Raw genomic sequence first — 24,901 nt, 5'->3', positions numbered from 1 at the left:
TTAAAGTCATATCCCCACCGTAGCTGATTTGAGGACAGGCTTTGCATTTTTTTCCCTCCGTACAGAGCAAAGAAAACAGTTCTAAGATTGCATTTAACTGCATTAGGAGATTCACACTATTTCTTTTAAAGACCATTAATAGCCACCAGGTCCCAACCGAGTTAGTTAGGATAACCTGAAATACCCATGCCAACAAAACGACAAATCCTCCAGAATTTTATACTCTGAAAGTAATTCTCACATGAAGGGCCGCAGTTAACATATTTAGTTTTTCTTAATTTTTTTAAAAGAAATTCATATTTTTAGAATCTCGTTATCCTTAAGTCCTTTAAAACACTTTGAGAGCTGTGAGATATTTGTCCCTGCCTCAAGCTGGATCGCGCCCATGCATCTTGCTCGGCTCTAATGAGCTAGGTATTATTCTTGCTTCATTTTCATTCTGAAGTAGTTTTGTTCCTCAGCTATATCTGTAACCATACAAACACACCCCCGCTCCCCCGCTCCCAGCATTTACATGTCTTAGCTCAGTTCTAATTTCTCATTAGAACAGAATTTAATAAAGATAACTTTTAATGGGAGTTGTGTATGAGCACTAAAGGATGGATAATGTTCTGCATGTAGGTCAGGTATTCCTAGCAAAACCTCCACCAGATGACAGATACCGCTCTTTGTTCGTGCAAACGCAGGGGAACAGAGTCCCTTTGTCATGCAGGTGCACACAACAGATTTATCTGTGGCTTCTGGCTGATGTGAGAGGTATAAAGGAGACTGGACCCACAATTTATTTAGATTTGAGATATATTGGCTTAGGAAGGCTCAGAAAGAATGGTTGTATGTATTAGTTAAGGTTTCTTTAGGCTATATGGTCCATATATACATTCACAACCCACCTGTCTTTATCTCAGAGCCTTACAGTACTCTTCACCTCACGCCTGGTGCTTCAGAGGAACTGAGGGTTTGGAGATGTGACAGCCATCTAGGATTTTTCTCCTCTTCCAACAAAAAGAGAGGGGTCTTCCCACCACATACGGAAAGAAGGGGAAACACGCCAAACACCCAAGGTGTAAAGAGAATCTTCAACCTTGACCATATGCAGTCTTACTAAAACGCTAACACTTCCATCTCCTAAGTCAAACTTAGAAAGATAGTGAAGTTTTGGATAAATATGATGGACAACCTTACCTCTGAAAGAAACGCGGGAATTTGCTGTAAGATCCTGCATCTTCCCATCTTTTTTAGCCAATGTGGCACTAGAAAAAGCCACCCTCATCAACCATTACCCAGTAGGTATATGGATATTAATTGCAGTGGGCGAAGGCAAGAGCAGCCCTCTGCTCGGGGGTGTGTCAGAAGCTGAACGAAGGGACCCATAGTCCTGAATTTGAGAAAGCCGTCAGAATTAAGGGGAAGAAGAAGAGAAAAGTTTTCCAAAGGTAAAGCAAACCAAAAGCAGAGAAACAAGGCTAAAGTACATTCCAAAAGGTGCAAATAAAAGGAGGAGATTGCAGCAAGTTCTGACGAATTTCCAGGTCACGTCGGCAATGGGGAAAACGGAGACCGTGCCGGAGCATCCCGCCCACTCCCGCCGTGCGTGGCGGACAGGGGTTGGCAGAAGCGGTGCCGGTGCTGCCGGGACCCCAGGGCCGTGCCAGGCTGGCACCTCACCGCGGGCAGCCAGCCACGTGCCGCTCCGTCCCGCAGCCGTACGTTACAGCCTTCCCGGGTAAAAGTCCCCTAATTACAGGTTTTCATCGCAGAACTCAACTAAACCCAAGTGAATCAGTTCTGCTAATTTGAATCCGAGGCATTAGAATATGCAAAGTTTACCGTTATTTATACAGAGAGCAGGTACAGTCATCAGTGGTACAATGAGCTAAGTGATTGCCGTTTACCTTTTCACTCCCTTTCAAACATACCCAAGACACAAGTGAAACACCCCACGCCCCCACTATTTGAATTTCTGCTAATGAAAAAAACCTCAACTTGCATGAATATTCTGCGTGTTTATTCTTCACACACACGTTTTAGAAACGGGTGAACTCAGCCACAAGTCATGTAGATTCTTACCCATTTCGTTTTAAAAAAGATTTTTCCTCCAATGCCAAAAAACAAATTAAAATTCATGATCAAATTTTCTAATGTTAGTATCTGAAACTTCAAATGCATTTCTCTGCACTCTAAACAGCAGGAATATATTCAATATATTCACCCAGATACTTGACTGGACCTACGGATATGTACCGATAGGTTCTCAAAATTTGAAGCTGTTATTGAGAAAATTGCTCTCTGAGTACTCCTAAAGCTCTTAAGCATAAAATCTCAAACATTTTGGAAATTTCATTAATATGTTTGCTAATTGCTGCTACTGTTTTTTATAGTGAACCGGCGTGTCTACAGTTAAGCCGTATTAACTGAGAACTACTGAGGGAATCCCATTTCTATCATGACAAAATCAGAGGGTACCCGGCACAAACCACGCGCCCGCCGAGCCCCCAGCCGTACCTGCTGGTTCAAACACCGTATACGCAAACCAACCCCCCCATTTTCTGCAGCAGGAAAGAAGTGCTGACAGGTGAAGATGCAGCTCCCACACTGCTCTGGGTGAATTCTAATCAGTTTTTCCTGATAGCTGTTGTGCCTGTGGTTTACACAGCAGCAGACTGAAGCACTTATTGTACAAACAATACTTCCCCCCCCCCCTTTTTTTTTTTAAATTTTTACTTTACCTGATTTCCACCCATGCCATGGCAGTTGAAAATGCCCACTTTTTCATTTTCCTTGCGGCCCATGTTGTCTAAACACTGGTTGGTTTCAACGTTCCTGATCTGAAGAGAGAAAGAGATGAAAAAATGTCTGTAAATGTCATATTTGTGCAGAAAAAATTATATAACTGTAGGAGAAAGTACATTATCTGTGCATTCAACTACATGAATATATTCTAACTTGCAATTTGTAAATATGTCACACTCCCAAATGAAAATGAAAATAATTACAAAGAGTATAATGAGATTTTAAATTACATATTAAGTACGAACAGCATTCAAGGAAAATCTCATTCAGTGCCCTGCATAGTTTTGTTTAACAAATATGATACGCTTTTACTTCTAAACAATGCAAAACTAATGGCTTGCCCAAGACAGGCACTTTTATTTTCTTCCAGCAGGGCTGACCACTCCAAGAGAGAAACACTGAGGATGAGCAGTGTCTGACGGCTGCCTCTTTCAGAGCAGAGGCCACTCGACAGCTGTGTGACTAATTACATGCTTTTTAAAAGTTCTTAAATAAAAATTTCCCCTCAGAATCTACCCGTCCTCAGAGAAGAACAAATACAGGTAGTGAACATCTCTGCTCAAACCATTTCTACGGGATCTGCGCGCCTTGCAGCTGGGAAGAAGGCAGCTCTGCAAGCGCGTCGCCTGCGATACAACCCTCGACGTGCCGAGTTCCTTCCAGCGATGCTCTGCTCGCGCAATTGCAGCAAAGGACCATCAGAGCAAGAAGCAGTAAGGAGGAGCAGGGTAAGTGCCAGAGCACAACATATTTTTACAATATGCATTTATCCAGGTAAACGGCTGAGTATAAAGCAACCAGCCAACTTCAGCTTCGTATGAGAGAAGCAGGAGACACCAGGGTCCCCCGAAGCTCTCCTGTGTCGCAGTCTCCACGATGGTGCGTGCATTCAGCCTGTACAAACCCCAGCATGCGCATGTAACACCTTCTTTCTCAACCCTCCTCGCAGATCTGTTGGCACAGCTGTACGAACACAGCTCTCCCTGCTCCTCCTCGCTCTCAACAGCACGGGGCGATTTCCTTACTGATGTGCGCAAAGCAAAAACGCGTCTCCAGGTCCCTCGTTCCTTTGGTAAAACGGTTGTGAAACCCCGTATTTTGAAATACTTCAGTGGCACTTAGCACAACTCTCGGCCATCTGCAATTCCCCGTGCCACCTTCAGAGGCTTCACAGGCCCAGCAGTCGATAGTAAACCACCGCCACCAGACTGGCCTTAACGCAGCGACGCAAGTAAAATGAGACAGCGCAATCTGACGAACCACGCCGGGGAAGAGCGGCTCGGCAAAGCTCACGTCATCGCCTCTTCATCTGCTCTAACGCTGTTAATCACGCAGAAAGAAATCGCACCACCTCGCGCCGGTGAGTCACCCCTCCGAGGCTCATGCTCTTAATTGCTTTAATTCTCCGAGAGCTGCCCACGTCAGGGGAAAGGCTGCCGGCCCTCTGCAGCCTGGTCGCTGAGCTGGGGCTTCAGACCCAGCCGATAACCAGACCGATGATTTTCCACCTGCTTTTAAAACAAATGGCCCTTCTTTAGAGCCCTGTGAAAGCAAATGGCTTTACGTGGCCACAGCTTTCTGGCGTAAGCCGTTGGATGCGCCCGGGAGCAGCCGGAGCATCGCCGGCAGCAGAAACGCTGCAGCTGCAGGGGGGGACGAGCCAGCTCACGGACCCGTCCTCCTCTCCCTGCTCTCCTCTTCTCTGGCATGTGCCACTCCGCAGTCCCAAAACTGTACCCTAGTGATTAGCTCGAATGATAATCCCAGCTCGAATGATAATCCCAGCTCAAATGGTAACCCCCAGCCTTTTTTCTTAAATCGCCTTTTTGCAGAAATAGAGTTTCACATATCTCCGCAAGGAAGGCAATTGGGTTTGGTTTTCTTTTTTTTTGCAATCCCTTGATTCAGGAAAACGGAGGACTAGAATGAAAAGTGACTTGAAAACTCACTTATGATTATTGTGTCTTGGGTTTATAAAATAATTCTCGTCTTGCATTTATTTTGTATTCACTTTCAATGTTACATGATTAAAACTTAAAAAAGAATATTCAGTATTCACCACATTTTGCACATCTAATGCCCATTCTGAGGCATATTTTCGTCCATCTAGGAAACTGAAATCTAACGCAGTCCCTGTATACAAGTTGAGTTCTAACTGAATGGAAAATTTAGTTGCAAATAAAGGCTTGGCAATCTTCAGGATCTGCCTATTAAGTGTGCAATGAATAAACTCTATAAACTACTTACGGACTTCAGTTCCGCACAACTCCACATTTTTGAAATTTCATTTAAAAATTGCACACTTCGTTTGTAAAAGCAACAGGCATATATGAATCAGTTGTGCACCAGCCAAATAAAATCCAGATTAAAATGTAATACAATACCGGTTATTATTTCTAACATGCTGGGCGGTGCAAGCGAACCATGCATGAACACTGTCTGATTTCAAGTCATGCCTGCACCATCTTGCAGGAGGTCATAAGTAAATGAAGGATGATTATCCCACATCTGTCAGAATTATTCACTCTTTTTATCACTGCTCATACTACAGAAGAACAAAACGTGCACTCGCACAATATAATTTGAGGCCCAACGATGATAACTCATTACATTTAGATGGCGCTCTGCTAGAGAATCATTTTCTCAGATTTATTACCAAACCCTGCTCTTAGCAGCCAGCTAACGCACAGCTCCCACCAGAGGGGTGCTGAGCATCGTTTTCTCTCGGACCTGAGCAGAGGCGAAGCAGGGTCCCCTCCTGAGCGGGTCACCTGAAGGCACAGCGCATCTCCAGAGCAGCTGGGCGCATCCCGGACCCGTCGTGGACCAACGATGCCAGCTGCACTGACAGGTCAGACGGTTTGTCCTACCTGAGACTAAATCTCTGCTGAAAGAGAGGAAAATGACTGAGGAATACACTTCTGACGTTTTAAAGATTGTCCATTACTGCTGATGATGGTACCTGAGCTTTAGGTCTAAAAATCCACTTTACTGCTCAGCTGGCAGTCGGTAGCTGTAATAGTCAAGCATGAGTTTTAATTCATAGATCCTGCCTGAACTGCTGTTTCCATAGAAACTGAGGCCGCGTTGGTAAAAATAAGGTGTTTTAATAACTATTTTATTACTTTCTCATACTTTTATTTTCCAGGCTGACAATATCATACAAAACCTTATTATTTGACACTTGTTAGATGAGTTCTTTCCTTGCTGTAAAACCATGTTTCACTTTATTTTGTCAGAGTTAAACTGGAAACCCTACTGTGGCTTTTATTTGTCACTACAATTGCAAGTTTCAATAGTAAATTACTTTCCTGGATGTAAAAAAGCCATTTGCTCATTTGATTGCTATTCTATCCATAGCTATCTTCAAATCAAACCATTCAAGAGCTTTTAAAAATCAGCCAAAGGAAACTGTTCATACCTCACCAAGTGAGTAATAACGCCGTGGAATCTGGGAGTCGGGATAGATGTTTTCCAAGTACCACGAGAAGGGTTTACACTTCAGGTTTTCTCTTAGTGCTTTTCTGACAGACACATCGCCATAATCCACCTTAACAACACCTGGAATTGTTAAAAGAATAGATGATCAAAGCACAGTTTTTGTAAAGCTGCAAAGCATAAATCACAGATCCTTCTCCAGTTGTCATGATTTCCTTTTTATCAATATCCATTTGCTGGAATTACGGTACAGCATTATGTGAATGCATGTGCAGCTGCTACACCATGTATCTTTATAAGCATTAAATAATTAATTTAGCAAATTGAAATGCTTGGAAAATTACATTTTTTTCTTTTCAGATAATTTCTTAATCTGGAAAGGCAGGACCACTGAACTCCTTGACTTCTTCATATTCCAAAATAAAAAAGAAATCTGTTTACATTTTTACAAACCATTTTTTCCAAAGCATCTTGCTGGTGTTTTCCAGCACTCTCTTCTGAGAGAAATAACTCGGACGAGGCATGTCTCTTTTACTGATGTAATCTAGACCACGCCTTGGGTGTTTTCACCAGAAAGGACACGTTCTCCATCATCCTGAGGAACCCCATTGCTCCCTCCCCTCCACGCCCCCCAAGGTCCCGCAGACCTCGGGCTCAGCCCACGGCACAACTCACAGCGCAGCTATCATCCTCCTTAACACTACTATACAATTAAATGCCTCCTGCAATAAGGCAGGGAAGGGGGAACAAGGCGGCAGTTTTCTGCAGAGACCAGCGGTAGACAGGACCCATCTCCCGTACCGGATCCATCACCCTACAGGAAGCAGGGCACTGATGGCATGGCTTTCCGAAAGGGAGAAGATGTAACGTCACAGTTAAATTGTCACCGTGTCCGGTGGCACCATTCCAACCGCAAGCCTATACATCAAAGACTGGAGCCAGCAGCATCCCACTGGCCATCTGGAGTGGTGCGTGGGCCACAAATCATAAATACAGGTCATGAAGAGAGAAAAAAAAAAAGAATAATGATCAAGGAGAGGGGAAATCAGTCAGAAATTCCCCCTGTACAGTGTATTCTTATTTAAATCAAAAGAATATATGGTGCTTTCAAGACTCACGATAGCTAGTCAAGCAATTTATGTATCTGTTGATGCTAGAAGTATGCACCCAAGTAGAAGAAATGTAAGTGGGAGGACACAGACACGGCTCTGCATCCCGGACGCAGGAGAGGTCAACACGGACCGTGCATCGGACACGAACGCGCTTCGTACAGCTCATGACCTCGACACATCGGCACCGCGGACAGATTAAGTCTGAGAGAGAGGTGACTTAAAATCTACTTTGTAAGCATGTGAATAAGGAACTTCCAAGTGTTAAAAAGTATTCTGGAAGCCTTTGAGATGCAGCATTTGCTCTCCAACTGGTGCATGCCACACAGGGTAACATGCTCCGTCCGAGGGCGATTTCAGCGGCAGAGGTGAGCGCGGTGGGGAATCCCTCCGGGGCTGCAGCCAGCCCGCTCAGCGCTTTGCCTTCCCTGTAGTTTCCTGGGAAGAAATCCATCACGTGGAGAAGAAATGCCAGACGTACAGCTCTAGTGCCAAAGAAAGGAAGGCTTCATCTATTCAACTTCTTAACTTTCTGTTTGAAGAAAGAGTAACAGGAAAATACCATTCCCATTTTTCACCCTCTTACCAAGCCGACTTTTGCAGGTGTGCATATGACTTTCAGAGTTTAAAATAATACTGAACCCATAATCTGCATTATCCTTTTCAATACCGACATACTCCAGGAAGGGGACAGCTCAGGAAGGAACCATGCATCACAGAAAGAAACATAAAAGCCAGTCTAAAGGTGCTCGGCCAACTTGAGTTATTAAGAAAGATAATCAAAAAACCAAAAAACACGTCAAATAGTCTCTGTAGCCTGAATTAATCTAATTTTAGATGAGAGCTATCATCCAAAGAAACAGTGGTAGGCAAAGCATTAGTAACTGCCAGCACTCAGCTGAAATAGTTTGAAAGACACTCTTGGATTTACATCTGAAATCCATGCTGCATTTCCATCATCTTCTGCTTTCCATTATTTATGGGATCTTATTTTGAAATTATCATAGAGGTGAAGCTCCAAGGATATCAGTGTATTCTGCTACGAAATCACGCCCTAAAGCACAAGATTATATCAATTTTTAAAGAAATTCAGCAGACAACAACAGTAAAGCGATTCATTACTATTAACAAAAATTTAACTTATTTTGGATTTTGGATAACCACTCTTACCCGTATTTCCAGGTATTTACCAGCTACATCTTTGATCAATTAGATTTATGTATCATTATGTAATTGTAGGATATGAAGTAATTCTAGATAATTAACTAAAATACAGGATATGCTACAAATTATTGCTACAGGCTAAAATCAAGGCAGGTGCTCCTGGGAAGCACTTTAGCCTGATCACAATGGCTGGGGCCGACTGTTGCTTCATCAGCTCCGGATCAGCAAAAACTCCTCAGAAACCAAATGTTCTTGGTTGGTGCCAAGAAATTAAGTGGCACTTACTCAGGCATTAGGAAAGCATAAAATTATAAACTTCGGTAAACAGAAGTATTCAAATAAAACCTTCCACCGTAACCCATATAGAGAAATTAAATCATAATAACTTAGGGGATGGCAGAAAAGTGAAGAGAAATCAAATGCAGGTTAAGACCAGGCGGTGCTATCCCCTACCAGAGCTGGCTGAAGGTGACGAAGAGGATCTGTGGGGACAGATTTCTACGGTGGAAATACAAGAGGTCTGGGGAAAGCCGAGCTCACCACACAGGGGAATACAGGGGCCGTACAGGACAGATGTGGTGGACAGGAGGCTTCATCTGCTCTGCAACTCACAGAACATCTTCTGGGCTACAGGATGTTCGGTACAGTATTTGGGGCAGTTTTATAAAATTCTCAAAGATTTTTAATTTTTTTCCCCAAGGAACAGGGGTAATTGTTCAGCTGTTCTGCAGTCAAGGAAATTGATCACAGAGTTTCATTTGACTCTGTTTAGGGGAAGAAAAGTATCAAAAGGTCAGTACCACAGTCGTTATCTAACATTTTACTTTTTCAAATGGCAATTTTTTTCTAAGTACAACTCACGCAGTCACTAATTTAACTTACACTACCTAAAACGCTGACGTGCCTAACCCCTGTGCTTCCATTAAGTAGCATCTTGTGGCTGTTCCATTGCTTTGTGTGTATCTGTATTCACCACAAAAGGATCAAATGAAACAGACACCGAAGAGCATAACCTCTGGACCTGGTCGGGCACGAACAGGATCATGACATGAGTTTTGCTGCAGAGTATTTGTCATTTGTATGTACCAATGATGGAAGGACCAAGAACACCCGCCTGACTTCGAAAGATGTCTGTGCAATGCATGCTATGCAGAACTGAGCTGAAAACATCTTTGCTTTCAGAAAAGAAACTTTATTAAAAAAAAATAAATTATGTTTTCCAGGCAAGCTTTTACGGGCAAGGGGGAGTGGTGGTCTGTGATTGCTGCCTCTTCCGGAGGAATAGACATGCACTACTGCTATTATTTGTGCTACTCAATCCTTATCTATAATTAAGCTAATCTTCCTCATGGGAAGGTACTGGAAGTATTAGGAGAAAAGCAATATCTGTGTTTCGTAGTGCTTTGTACTGTGGGGATCTGATGAAGCTGAACATGAGGAAAAAGGATATTAACACTGTTATAGTCTGAGACCGCAAACAACACAGCCTTCCCCTACCACACGCACACACTTTGATATCTGAGTTACAAACCAAATCAGAAACGCTGTCTCTCAATGAAAATACCCTGTGGATTCACTGAACACCTTGTTTCTATTTTGCTTTACAATTCTTCCAGGGATTTCTATTTCCACATTTGGCTCAGCCCTGCAATTGCTGGAATAGAAAAAGCAATAAATCACTTTCCACTCAATCTGGCTCAACTTTGTACTTGAGATTTCTGTAATTAAACAAACTCCAGCAAAATAAATTCTAGTTTTACATTTTAATAAAACTTAGCCACAGAGATGGGGAGTCTTGGGTGGGTTTGGCATGCTCACCTCACTGGGGCAGGTTTATCTTAAGGCTCTTCAGGTCTTGGGAGCCCACAAGAGATGTGGAGACCATGCCCCCCAGCACGGTGGTGACCCACGTCTCCACGGCACTGGCATCGATCCCCCTTCAATCCAAGCTGCCTCTTCCCTTTCCCTCCATAGGCTCCTAACACACGTTGGTAATACTCTCCACTACGACCCTGACAGGTTTTCCCTTTGCAAAGCTCCTCTATTAAATATACTGCTCATCTTGCACGAACCGGGCTGGCTCATTTCAGCAGCATTCATTCACATGACACGTGGCGATGCTCGCCCATACAGCCTGCTTTGTCTTCAAGCAAGGACCTCATTTGTATGGATCTCCAGTAAACCTTATATTCCCTTCTGCTCAATTTAAAACCAAGCTATTATGAATCAATACCTATTTGTTGTCACTACTTGCTAAATAGTCGATGGGACTCAGAGGAAATATAGAAATAATTAATGACTAATACGTCCACTTACACTTAAATAAGAAAACATAAGTAAAATGTCCTTGGGTGCAAAAAAGAAATGAAACATCACAAGTAGCTACAGAAAGTGTAGCATGTGAAAGAATGGACTAAAAGTATCTCAGGAAAGAAGTGGATTGTTTTAACAGAGCAGCAGATGTGTTTCAAGTAGAACAAATTAAATGGTTGCAGCATTGCATTTCACCTGCGTTTTTTCTAATGGGCATGTCCAGCAAATTGGCATACGAGGGTATAGTTTTAAAATTGGCAAAATGTACCATTTCTGCAGAACAAGACATTAATTCATGATGATAAAGATGAAAAAAAATTCATCTGGAATGAAATAGAAGTTGCAGAACTAAGAATAATTTTCTTTATGTAGGAATAACACTTTGAAAACTTAATCCAAATTAGGCTTTTGCTACCTTTTGCTGCCTTGAAAAGCCTGAGAGAAAAACCATTGTTTCACTGAACTGATGTTCTAGTGTATTAAAAGGGAGAGCAATGTGACCAGAGAGACCTGTCAAGCACATCTGGCTGTAGTTCAGCTTTGAAAACCTGCATCGTGTTGCACGGTAGCCAGGTCATTATCCGAGGTGCCCCCTTTAACTGAGAAGGCTAAGAACCAAGTTGGAGGCCACTGGGAACCTCCAAAGATGGAGATGGTTTAGTTTGATTTTTGCTTTTTTTTTACTGCCAAAGGAAGATTCAAAATTGTATTATGTTTCACAGGATTAAAGATGGCAAAGTGCTAAACTAAAAATGAGTTTGCGACACCAGGATGCCCTGTATGGCACACGTTAACAGAGAAGCAAGGAGAGCACTTGCTAATAATTTTGGAAGAATACTAGTTGCTGTATTAATATGATTCAGCCGGTGCCTGGGAGAATGCTTCTCGCCAGCATGCTCTGCTGCCTTTTCCTTCAAGGAGACAGAGGGTGATGGCTTGGGAAACTCGTGTAATCGTAACCAGGGGCTTGCAGTCCGCATCGTCACTTTGCCGACACGAGAGGAGCGACGCATCCCTCCGAGGACCGTGGTTGAACACCAGGCCGGTCCTGCAGTGCTTTATGAGCAACTTATAATACAATCCAGAAAATAGTACACATAATGCTGTACGCTTCCAAAATCCAGGGACTTTCATCTTGTATCCGTATCAAAAGCAGACATATTAATTGGTAATACATGCATTGTCTAATTAGCCGAAGCATTAGTTCCTTGACACGTCTTATTTATATTGCCAAAAGCCATGCATAACTCATTAAAGAGTAAAACAAACAAAAAATGTGCTAACTCCAAAAAAAACCCCCAACACCCACCTTCCGCCCTCTTCCTGAGAAGTTCTTATATCAATTCTTGAGTGATTTAAGATAAATATAGGTAGTGGTTTCATAATATAAAATATGGCGTGGAATAAAGATTCTGTGCCTTTCATGGGAAAGCATCAGTTATATATGCTTGGAGAAAATATGCTTACAATTTCTAACATAAAAAATCTTATCACTCCAGAAAATGAGTCAATATTGTCAATATTTCTGCAAATAAAGCACTGCATGATAGTGTGTTGCACATTTAAAGCTTAATTCTATAGCAAAAGATTAAGACTTTAAATATTGCTTTACTTTATAAACCTACCTGTAATGTATCATACTTAATAAACATATATTTTAGAGAGAAAGACATAGGCTAATTAACTCTTACATTGCCAATTTTGACCAGACACTAAACAAAAATATATCAATTTTACTGAAATAGATATCAATGGGAACATTATTATGGATAAAATTAATCCATCATTAAGATGGTTCTGCAGTCCGTATCTCAGGAAAGCTTTTAAGAGAGGCAGGGTTGAACAGAAACCTCTGACTTTGCTTTGAACATCCAGCACCAAAGAGTAAAAATTAAGTAGTAAAATTATTGAGGAACTAGAAGACTTATGACAGTGAAAATGTTTTTCCTGTGAGAACCATAAAAACCTCTTACATTATAGCTCTTCTTTGGAATAAAAAATATGGAAAATTAAGTGATCCTGGGAAATTTTGTCTCTTTTACTAACGTGTAACAGGAGTGAAACCTGTGCTACTAGGACTATAGCAAGGCTAGAGCTGATTTAAGTTATAAGAGTGCTTATGTAAAAAAAATGTATTTTTGTAGCTGGAAAAATTACTAAATACCTTCATAAAAGACCCTTACATTCATGCTGTTTTCAAATGAAAACATTTGTCATTGACATTCATTGTATTACGACTAGACAAGTAGCTCAGCCATCAATCTCTATTTTGTGGGTATCTTAGATGAGTTTCACTTTGAATGTCGATTCAACCTTACAAACCAGGATTGTTTCCCAACTCAGAAATTTTAGAGATAAAATACAAAGCCAGCCTCTGTCTCCAGTGTATTCAAATATATGTTTTGTATTACCTGGTATTTCAATATTGGGCGCAGTATGCATGAGTATATTATTTTTTCTATTCCATTTATATTGCATATAAAGTAATAAAGGTTTTCTTTCTACTCTTCCCTATCAGCTGAAAAGCTACATTAAGTCATTAGAGATTTGTAATATGCCCCACAAGAGATACCTTTAGGAAAAAATAATCTATGGTGGCCCTGTCTGGCAATGATCTGCCAACCCACACTTTATGCTCCATTTTATTACAAATTTAATAAAATGCTCTTTGCAAATATCAGTGCTATAAATGACACAAAAGATAAAACATGAATTTGATCTGTCTCGATTCGTGTATGTTAATTACACGGGAGCATTTCTGTGTGTGTTGATCTACAAATGTCATCTTTCTCCTTTAAAAAAACCAATGGATATTCAGAAAAGAGGGATCACATCTAGGAAGAAAGGTTTTAAGCTCCCTTTTAACTGCAGCCTTAGGTTAGGGCAGCATTAATAAGTCAAGACCTTTGGAACAACTACAAGACAGGAAAACCCAAATTCTCACACCTCCTGTCCTAAGTACCTTTGAATGAAATCAAGCTAGATGACCCCAAGACCGAAGTCAAACAACATGAATTCTCAAGGCACTTGCTGGTTTGAATAACACAATATTCAGCTAAAAACCGAGGTGCTCCAAGTCCTGCCCTTTCTTCCGACAAACACTCCACGTGGGAAAGCGTCCACGGCATTTCACCGGCTTCTGCCACGAAACCACTGCGGGAAAGAGGCTGGTATGCAGGAGACAGACTCCTGCGATGGAAAACAGGGGTAATCTCTCTTAAATTCAAGCCCTGTGTAAAGGGAAAGCTACTGCCGTAACTGCCCGCTGTTCTCAATCGGCGGCAGCGGTGCAGTCTAATTCAAAACACCAGCATGGATTCGCTCCAGTCTCTTTTCTGTGTATCCTTTTGAAACCAAGGTCAAGTTTGTTATTATTAAAAAAAAAATCAGGTTTTAATAATGCCAGCCAAATATTCATTCAGATGGGGACAGCACGACCTCCCGGGACTCATCCGGAGCCAGCCCCACTGTCCTCCCAGCCCCTCGCCCGCCGCAGCATCCCCCTCTGCACAGCACAGCCAGCCTTGAAATAACCCCTGGTGCTGGTACGGCTCTCCTTTCAGACACCTCCTCACCTGCTTCTGCAAAAAATGTACGTCTGCATATACAGACACATGTAATTTTTACCTGAAAAGTTAAGAAACAGTGAGTAACACCATAAAGATAAGTATCTTGCAGCACAATTACTTCTATTCAATATTTTGGGGGGTTGGGTTTTTTTTTTTTCAATCAGAGAAGCTCAATAAGCAAGGACTATCAATATGATTCAGGTTTTCAATGTTAGTGTCTTAAATATAAGCAGAGAAGCAACAGAAGAAAGGTATTTTTTTGATTCAAGCAGCAGTAGCTCAGCCGGCCCCTGCACGGCTTCTCTTCCTAGAGGTATCACAGTAAGCCCTGTATGAGCAGTCTCTTACACATATGGAGTCAAAGAATATTTCTGGCGCTTAAGAGTGCCTACAAGAATGCATTTGTATTTGGCTGGGGCAGAATTAATGCCTAGCCTGAGACTGACTGACCACGAGAAATTTCATCCCTCCTTCATGATGCATTCAGCCCTACAGCTGAATTTAGTTGAGCAAGGAACCAAGACAGGACCTTTGGTAACAATGATGCTGAAAAAGTCGTATTAAATGCTGTACTTGCTTTCTTTCTTTTTCTTTTTTCTCCCCCCCCCCCTTTTTTTTCATTTTTTCTTTTTTTATCCCTAGCACACCCGTTTCCCACCCATGGCAGACTATGGGAGGAGCAGCCCAATTCAGCAGTGCAGTGCTTTTCTCCCATGGAAAATCCTCCTCACTCTGGGCGAGTGCTTTCCTAACGGAACCAGCACAGAGCTGAGCTGTCCCGCAGGTGCACCAGGGCGGCCATGCGTATTTCCCTGCGGGATCATAACGCTACAGGTTAAATGAACTTATTTTGGAATTAGTGCACTTGCAGCTCTGGCAGTCCTCTAGCACTAAAATGCTAAATAGGTAAGGGAAGAGTGAAAATGTTTGTCAAGAGCTCTTACTTCCTAAATTGATACAGTCATTATCAACCTAATTATATAATTACACTTGAAAGGAGGATTGCGCATCATCTGCTGAGTAAATCTAAGTAAAACACAAGCACTTATCTTGGAATCCCAAATTAAAACTATAAAGTACTATATTTAAATTCTCAATAATGCTTCAAATAAAGTGCTCGAAAAATAATGTAACTTTGCATTTTAGCCTTACTTTAATAGACTAGGTAGGACACAGGAATTGAATACTAACTGATTATTAAGAAGATAAAGTGGTTTAGCAATGCACTAAGTGTACAGAGAAACTGAACTATTATATGCATTATCTTTTTCAGCTGACTGTGCAAATGCAGGCCTATTCTGAGCATGTAATTATTTCCATTCAATGATTAGATACAGTATTTTAATGCATAAATTGACGGAACTGCCTACATTTAGGAATATACGGGCTAAGTGGAATGAGATATGCTGGAACAACTTGAAAAAGAAGCGAATAAGGCTGCTAGGAATAGCGTGCTGGGTGACTGGAACAGCCTGAGAAGGTACATACGTGCAAATCCACCTGGGTATACACAAATGTGCTTACATGTGTTTGAAACAGTAAGATAAGATGCGTGGTCTTGTACGTGAGAAACGAGTTGGTTTGATAGCAAAGAACTACCTGGAGTGTCATCCTGCACCATTGATTTACATCAATTACACTAGCAATTTAATGGATAATAGTGAAAATGACAGAAAGCTGACTGCTAAATATACTAACAGAGATTAGTAATTATTAAGCTATTAGATTTTTTTAAGAGGGATGTCAATAAAAGATCGATATGGAGGGAAGGAGAGAGAATTGCTGAAAGCAAATGAATATGCAGCACTTGACTTCGCAGCTTGGTGTTGCATAGGGCACACCTTGCCTCACCGGGATGAGGTCGGCCATCCCACTTTTGGGTACTTTGCTTTCCCAAGGAATCAGGAAAGAACACTTTCTGCAGTCAGAAAATTGCGAGGATTTGTACTGATTTAGGAGGAAAGCCTCCTCTGTCAGCTCAAGTCCCCGGTACCATTTTAACCTTATGGTAAATGAGACGGGCTTCAGAGCACTACTGACGTCAACTGTAAAATGGGCAATACGCAGCCGCTCCTCCGTTTTCAGAACAAATTCATATATTTCTTTTCTTGTCTAAGAAAGGGACTTCCTTTAATCCCCTTTGAAGTGATTCCAGCATTTCTGAGATTTTTTTAAACTCTTCTGAATTATTTGGCTCTTGTGGATTCAGACTGTAGTCATGCTCCAGACTCTTAGGTTCCTGCCAGGAAAAATTCAAAACTCCTTGTCAAATGCAGTATTTATACTAAAACAAAAAGGTGAGTGTTCCTTACTACAACCATATTTTGTGATCTTACTCTCAGTTTTCAAACCCGTCCCAGCCTCAGCAAACACACCTTTCACAATGCTGGGACACGGCTCCAGCCAGAGAGCAAAGCCACTCTGCACTCCAAAACACACAGCGAAACTAGAACTGCATTGTTTCCCCACACACCAATGCAAATAACCTACAAATGGAGTATTTTTTCTACAAGAATTGTTCCTCCTACTCTCACCGTGTGACAAATTAAGCCTATTTTTCAACTCAAATCATTCTGCACAGAATTTAATCTGTATGGTTTTCCTCTTTTTTTTTTTTTTTTTTAAATCTAGGTTGGATATATTAAAAATTCTGGTTCCTAACTCATCTGAGCATGTGGCATGAACAAACAGGCAACACATAGGATGGCCAAATTCAAAGGTAGCAGAAATAAAAGATTTTATTCTTAGCCACACACAGCTTCAACAAAGCTAAGGGAAGGCAGCAATTTTAAATCTGTCTAATACCACAAAAAAATTCAGATGGGCTCTTCTTCAGTGCAGTTATATTTTTACAAGCAGACAACCTCAAGAAAGCAATTCGTAACTCGATTGATCAAGACTTTTACCCTGAAATATAATTACTAGGTATGCACCCTAATTATACCAAAAGATATATTTAACACAACGCCACAGTGAACAACCATTGGTTCCTCTTTCTCTTAGGACATCATCTAAGAAATCAAATTAATCAGGTCCCAGAGGAGAGCTGAGTAGATGAGTGTGCACTGATAGATAATAGCTTCAGAGACCTAATTACTAAAATGCAACTTTGTTCTCTAACAGGATTATCTAGAGATCTGTATTTTTCAGATTAATAAACTAAGAGAAAGGCGTGCCAGACAAAAGGATAAAAAACAGTTTAATAATATAAGGAAATAATTTCTGACATTTAAAAATGACCTATTAAAAAAATCTACTATTTCCTATGCGCTTTTATTACAATTTTTTTAGTTAAAATGTTATTGTTAACTTTATTTTCTAAAACCTCTAAGTACCTTTCTCCTCCATTTGCTTCTTAATCCTGAGGAACATCATCATCACATTTTAATTGTCAATTGATATAGCATATTCATAAACAACTTCAAAAATATCAGAAAATATAAGGGAGACCTATAGTGAAATTCTTTCCAGTGACTGAAACAGCAACAGACATCAAGTTTTGAATTAAACAAATCTTGTCCTGCCAACATCACTGTTACTGACCTAATTTCACCTTTCTATCTCAATAAAATTTTCTTCATAGGTTCTCTATTTGAATTTTGTGCAAATTTGCAAACACATAACTGTGTAAAGAAGAGAGAGTACATTTAGCAGCACTAAATTTCTGCTGATTTGTGCTCATTTCAGAAGTGAATAGCAGTTTTGTTCCTAGAAAGACAAGGAATAACTTAACAACACATACAAAAAATACCTTGGCATCTCCCCCTAACTTTTCTAATAAAAAGAAACGGTTTCATTAAAAACTGTCGTGACAAAAACCAAATCATTTTACCCTGCATCAGCTCCACAGTTGTACCTATAACTAACAATTGCAGGCAAATGACCTAGAAATTATTAACTCGCCCCCCTGCCCACAGAGCCGAGGTTAAGAAGCCGAGCCATCAAGCCCACCCGCACCTCTTGTGCATGCCCTTTGCATGCCAAAAGCTCTCCGGGGTCGTTTGCCATCGCTGGGCTAACGAGTTTGAGGGTGGGATGCCTGTCCCCCAGGGATGCCCAGCGGCAAGGAGCGTGCCAAAACACGGTGGAGATGAAGGAATGAAGTCCATCAGGTGGGAGAGGGGAGGGACCGGCAGCCAGGACGGCAGTGGTACTGGGGAGGGAACCCACGCCGGGAGAGCTTGCCGACACGATGAGAAAGGGAGACGTAATTTACAGCTTTACCAGGGTCTCCTTGGCGATTGCACAAGGGATCTTCGAGGGAAGCCCCGGCATGATCCAAAGGCTGTGCTGTATGTACAGAGCCATTTAAATTGGTTGAAAACAGAGCTGTCTTCCTCCCCAGGTAGCAGAATTCACAGGTATTTAAGTGCTGGCAAGGTAAGCCCCTTGTGCTTCGTCTAACTGTGGTCTTGTTTTTACCACCAGTAGCCAAAGGCACGCTCAAACCCAGCTACCCTGGGGGTGCAGAGGGAATGTCCCCCCCCACCCCGTACAGCCCTGCCCCTAGAGCTGAAATACTGCAGGGTGGTTTTGATTTCTGTCTCCTTATCTTCCCATCTTTTTGGATGGAGACTGCATTTTTAGAGCCACCTTGGCCTCACACTGGTATAAAAGAAAGGGCTAAAGAACTCCAGCCCTGTGGCAACCCCAGGGAAATTTTGATAGGGAAATTGAAAGAGGATTTTCCTCCCCAGGTGGAAGAAGGAAAACGATGCCTCCACTAGCAGCTTTTCCTTCCCAAAGGAATCATTGTGGAAAGCAGTATTTGCAATGCATGGTATCCCACTAGATGTCAGACTGCTGAAAAATGGTTCGTTAAAGATAGCCTTGCATTTCTATCTGTGCTTAGAAGCCTAAATTAAAATGGCCTACGGCAAGAATTGGTCTTTTCCATGGGAGAAGGGATGTCTTCTCACCTCGGAAACCAGCTGATGAAATGCAGGCTAGAAAGCCTAATATTGGATATCCAAGTTAAAAAACGTCGCTGTCAAAATCCTCCCCTGCTGCTCGCTGAAACCTAGGAAATTGTAAAGGTAGCTGCAAAACTGACTATCCAAAGTGATTTCAGAAGCTCCTCTCCAATACAATAGGAAATAATCTGTAACTCCTGTCAAAGGTACAAGTGCTAATGAGGAAACTTCAAAACGTGTGCTCATTTGACCTCTTCTAGACAGAGCTTCACAATGGCTTCTGCCATCAAAAGCACCTGCATGTTTCCAAACCTTCAAATCGGGCATTTTCAACCCAGCTGAACCTCCGGATACCGGCCAGTTCAGAAGATGACACATCAGTATTCACCACTCCTCCAAACCCGAACAGCATCCATCCATCCATCCACCCAGCACCTTGACAGAAGATGTTACACCAAATAACGCCCTGCGACAGCAGCACCACACGGACAGCTCCAGGCTGGAACCAGCAGCAGAAAGGATTAAGGTCCTGATTTACGTCATCCAACGTGCTCCTCATTATCCACCTTCAAAACTAAATATCAGATTTAAAATACTTAGATCTGCAGAGGTATGACTTCATCACTCAATTTACAGGGCATTCTGTAATGTGTGTGCTCCGATAGATGGAAATAGGTATTTCTTACTGCCGTAAGTTTCATTTTCTTTTAATTGGGCGGTTCCAAATTAATCTATTGCATTGGAGGTCTGACTGACATGTCAAATCAGTGAAGGAGCAGAGCAGGGAAAGTCCATAGTGAGGGGGCTTGCTCCAGGTTTTACAGATGTGCTGGAAAAATATGCAAGCTGGTCAAAGGTAAGCTTAAATCAGATATATTTCCCCATGGCCTTTTTATTTTAATTTCTACATCTGAACTTAACCTTTTGCTCAGCACTAAATTCCTCACTCCCACAACTCAGAATATCTCAGTAGAAATTCTGTGGAAAAAAGGGTAAAAAAAAAAAATTTAAAAAAAATCAAGGCCTAAGAGGGAGTCCTGCTGTAACCAAAAGGACCCTTACTTTGAAGATCCCAAAACAAAAAGAAAAGCAATGGAAGAGAGAAAGGGAGAGAAAAACAAAAAAGTTCTTAGCTAGGATTTGGAGTGTTGCATTTTGGAATTTGAAAATTAAAACATGACGAATTTGGGAGCATTTTTTAACTGAAATATTAACTCATTTTAGAAAACTACACAGCAGCAATTTCATCTGGCACTCTTTTTGAAATTGGAATTTTTAAGTGATTCCACCACGCATATCACTATTCTAGTCACTTTCAAATGCATTTTACTAATACCTCATTTAAAATGTATTGTATTTTAAATAGCCCTTAGTATGATATTTTTAGAGCTTGAGCTCACCTAAATGCCTTAAAGCAACTAACTCCTCATCAGCCTAGAAAAACTTGCTGTCAAGGCAGAATATAATAGCACAGAGTGCAATGTATTCACCACATAACACTATGCGGTGAATATACATTGTTAGTACTTGCATGCCTCACGCTCTTAAGAAAATGTACGCTTTCAGGGTAAATTATTAGAAATGCATTTAGTTCAACAAAAATGCATTGGGAACTGCTATTATGAGACTGCACAAGAAAAAACTTAATAAGGGAGAACTGAATTAAAGAATGGCTAATCCCATGTGATGTATTTATGGTTTGAACTTGACTGCATCTTACATGGGTTTTAAATTCACTTTTACATCATATTAGACATCCATTTGTCAGCATTGTATTTATTTTTTCCATTTTTTTCCGTTCCTCTTGCAAGAGAACAGAAATCAATTATGTTAGAAACAGTCAGCCAAATTTTCTGTCACACACCCTATTCCTTCAGCTTTAATAGGGTAGATATAATTACCAATTATAAAGGGACACAATCCACACAAAATTCAATTTCCATATTTAAGAGGACCCTGTCAATGGGGTTGTTTTGCAATGGCCCTTCCTCCGAGCAGGAGGCAGAGCCCTGCGAACATTTCCCAAAAACACTTGGTGCCAACCCAAACCTCTGACTGATGGGGTTTCATCAGTCTGTTGACTTATTTTTAAGATTTGTTTCATGCTTGCATCTTTTGGTTATATGCACATTTATATACATCTATATTTAGGCTACCTAAGGTATAGATATATAAATGTCTTTTTTACACCATTAACAGGGCACTTAAGGTGTGCATAGACTTTTTTTTATGGTGCTTTAAATTTTTTGGCTTGATAAGGGTTTTCCAGGACAGCCTCAGAATATTTTATGAGCACATACTGTGACAGCCACAGGACATGTGCGATAACCCATGCAGAAACCAAGAGTTTTCCGACTTCACAGCTTGTGATTACATGTTGGCACCTGATGATTGACTGAGATGTCCTGAACCGCTGGAAAAATCAAAGCGCCAAAACAGCTTGTGGAAACAAGTAGGCTTGCAGCTGGAATGAGCTGAGGTATAATAACAGTAAATTGTGCTGCAGATGAAACGCAAAACTCATACAGATAATAATATGGTCCGGGGTTTTCTTCTTGGTGATTGTGAAAATTTAAACTGATTCTGTTGCTACAGAATTTAAATTGGAAGAAAGTTTAAAGATGGAAGAATTGGAAGATTATCCCAGCGCACACAATAAAATAGTAACAATAGCTCACATAGTCTATGGCTATACTCTACCAGAGACATTTAAAGGAATAATATGTAAATACTATGAAAAATAACTGGCTTTCATACGTGAGACATGGTGTAGTCTGGCTTTTGAACTGAAGCAACTTAGTTTTTATTAACTATATAATTTTGAGCTATCAGTAAAACAGCTTAGAGTAAAAAAACCCCACCCAGAACAGTTTTCCATTTTATATACAAATCTTTAAAAGAAAAATAGCATTATAAAGTATATTAACCTTATTTTTCATTTACTTCAGTCAAATCAAATGAAATAAAACTACTAGTCCTGATTTATAGAAAGAAAAGGCTTGGCTCAAAATGCCTGCTTTAAGAAGTTGGCTGTGACCAAAAGACTACTTGAAATACAGGTGCAAAACAGTTTTTACCAGAGAGCCAGCACTGAAGGTACATACTCTTTTTTTCCCTGATCACAGCCACTCGTTAAAGCTTTTGATTCTTGTGTTTGTTCAGGTAAAAAAAAAAGTTTTGCTTAAAACTCTAAGTTTGATAAAAATTTAATTGTCTCCAAGCCTTATTTTTCAAATGAACAGGTAAATTTTAAATGATGAAAGTAAGAACATGAAAACTGCCATGTAAGAGACTCAAGGGTAGTTGTTATATTATTCCGAAAACCAAGATCTATTTAAGAGTTAGTTGCATGAAGTAAACTGATGCTTAAATAAAGAGAAAAAAAAAAAGATAAACTAAAATGTGATGACACTTCATGTGCACACATTGACTGTCCGTACAAACCAAAGCGATGGCTCTGGCCAGCCCAGGGAGCCCCGTGGGTAGGCAGCTCTACGCCAAGCTGAATAGGACACGTCCTTCTCAGAGGGAGACCTCAGAGAGTCGCATGGAGAGTAACGAAACACCCACGTCCCACTCCGTTTTTAACGTATCTACTCCACTAAGCTCACTCATATGGAGGCCATAGTTACCTTCTGATAAAAACATCCCCAGCTTTAATATAACAACGTTGGGTTACTTCATCAGAATATTTACCCACAATATAACCCTTAACAACTGTTGCAAGGTCAAAGAGGAATATGGTTTTTACCTCAAATAATCATGTGTGATATATGTGATTACACTGTACATAATTTGAATGTGCTATGTGCACTATACTGAAACATAAATGAAAATCAATAAAAAGAAGAGAAATCTGTACGTTTAAAAGAGAGTGTTTCTCCTGAGGACTGACACTTAGCAGTGGTGAGAGACAGAAGGACATGGTGAAGATACTTCATGGCACCGAGTCCTGTGCTCCGAAGGGCTCCTGCTGTCCATGCAGTGACCCGGAGCACCTCTGCTGTCCCTCCCGTTGACACCTTCTGAAGGGACCTTCAGGGATCATAAGGATAATCTGGCCAAATTCTGCATTTCTTAGACTAAATGGGTCAAAGAGCTTTCCTACTTGCTTGCAGACTAACATTATGAGAATAACATTCTGAAAAAAACCCTTACAATCTTTGGGAGAGGAGGAGCCTTAACTAATATTTTTATCTTGGGAACAGAATATAGAAGGTTTTGATGCATGGAAAGGACATTTCCTTGGATTTTGAAAGCACTTTGCTGTTATGTCTCAACTTTCAGTGCATATAGATGCATACATGTCTACACTTACCTGTATGTGGCTTACATTTACACTTTTCTTTTTCTGGACAGCTTTACAGACCGTAATACGATCAGAAAATAATTTCTTACCTGGGGATATTATATAGAAGAAGTCCTTAAACTCATCCATCCAGACCTCTGCCAGTCTCCTGTTGTTCTTGTTGATGACGTGTCCCGTGCCACCGGGGAAGGTGTAAGGTGTTGCCTTTCGGAAAACGTGGCCAACATGGGAGCAGGTGACAATCTCAAGGGAGCCGCCGCACTGCCAGATCTGAAATTGAAATATGCAGAAAACGTTGGCTAAAACAAATACAAGATGCGCTGAGTTTATAGCAGGAGGGACTCTGACAGACAGGTTAGCAGCTATCTCCTGATTTGTCTCCCCAGCTCACAGTTTAACAGGGAATTTCAAGCAAGAGTTTAAGGGAAACAGCAGGGGCACAACTCTTGATAGTAAGGAAAGCGTGCAGACTTTAACTGCAACATAAAGCTTGTGTGAGTGGTTCACCTGGTTCTGTGTTCTCACAGCATAAACATACAGAAACTGCCACCTTAGAAAGGTGTCATCCTATAATGGATTAAGTGGAGGGTCTGGATTTTATCTGTGTATTTGGATTTTCCAGGGTTTCAAAATATTTAAAGAAACAGAGAAGAATTTTTACTTTTTTATATATATATAAAAATATATTTATATATGTTTGTGTTTTTCAAAGCAGAATCATGTTCATGACCATCCCGAGCAAAGGCACAGCAGATCCTGGTTAATATCATGGACAGCAATAGAAAGCAGCAAGAACAGGTACTCTGAACATCACAGAACCACAGCAGTGAGACAGAGATGCAAAAGGTATGTTCTCTGGTTCATATGCTGGTGAGTACCATGATCAACTCAAAAAAAAATTATAGACAAAGAAGAGAATTTGATGAACTTCTAGATGCAAACTGTCCCTTTCCACTACTTGAGCCAAAATCTATACTCTGAGTAAGCTCAGTGACTTCAATATGACTGTACAAGCATAAAAACAAATTCAAGTAATCCTGGACTTTAATACCCTGTTGTTAAATGAAGTAACATATTTTTCTGTCAGATCACTGGACTCTTGGTATGATATAGATCAGTTTGTGTATTAACCACTGCTCTGCAATCTCCCATCTTCCCAGGCTCTGAAAAGAACTAGAGAAGAAACTAAAGAAGGCTGAAGGTCCAAGCTGGCAGAACTGGAGGCATAACATAGGCAGCTGGGTGAACACAGGCGCAAACAAAGATTTCCATCGGATGCTTATGGGGTTACAAAGC

At 40.9% G+C, this 24,901-nt stretch overlaps 1 protein-coding gene across 2 annotated transcripts in view; it reads right to left on the bottom strand.

Annotated features, from left to right (window-relative positions):
- The window catches only part of GALNT13 (polypeptide N-acetylgalactosaminyltransferase 13), a 153,493-nt gene that overhangs the window by 24,951 nt on the left and 103,641 nt on the right, over positions 1 to 24,901 (bottom strand). For both annotated transcript variants that reach the window (XM_075029090.1, XM_075029091.1), the window contains 3 exons: positions 23,695 to 23,875; positions 6,212 to 6,351; positions 2,727 to 2,825 (listed from right to left, as the gene is read on the bottom strand). In XM_075029090.1, coding sequence (XP_074885191.1) covers positions 2,727 to 2,825; positions 6,212 to 6,351; positions 23,695 to 23,875 — 420 coding nt within the window. The remainder of the gene's footprint in view (positions 1 to 2,726; positions 2,826 to 6,211; positions 6,352 to 23,694; positions 23,876 to 24,901) is intronic.

This window comes from Buteo buteo, chromosome 5, assembly GCF_964188355.1.
Source record: "Buteo buteo chromosome 5, bButBut1.hap1.1, whole genome shotgun sequence".
NCBI lineage: Eukaryota > Metazoa > Chordata > Aves > Accipitriformes > Accipitridae > Buteo > Buteo buteo.
Note: the sequence above shows the minus strand (reverse complement) of the source record. Positions and strands in the feature narration are given on the sequence as shown.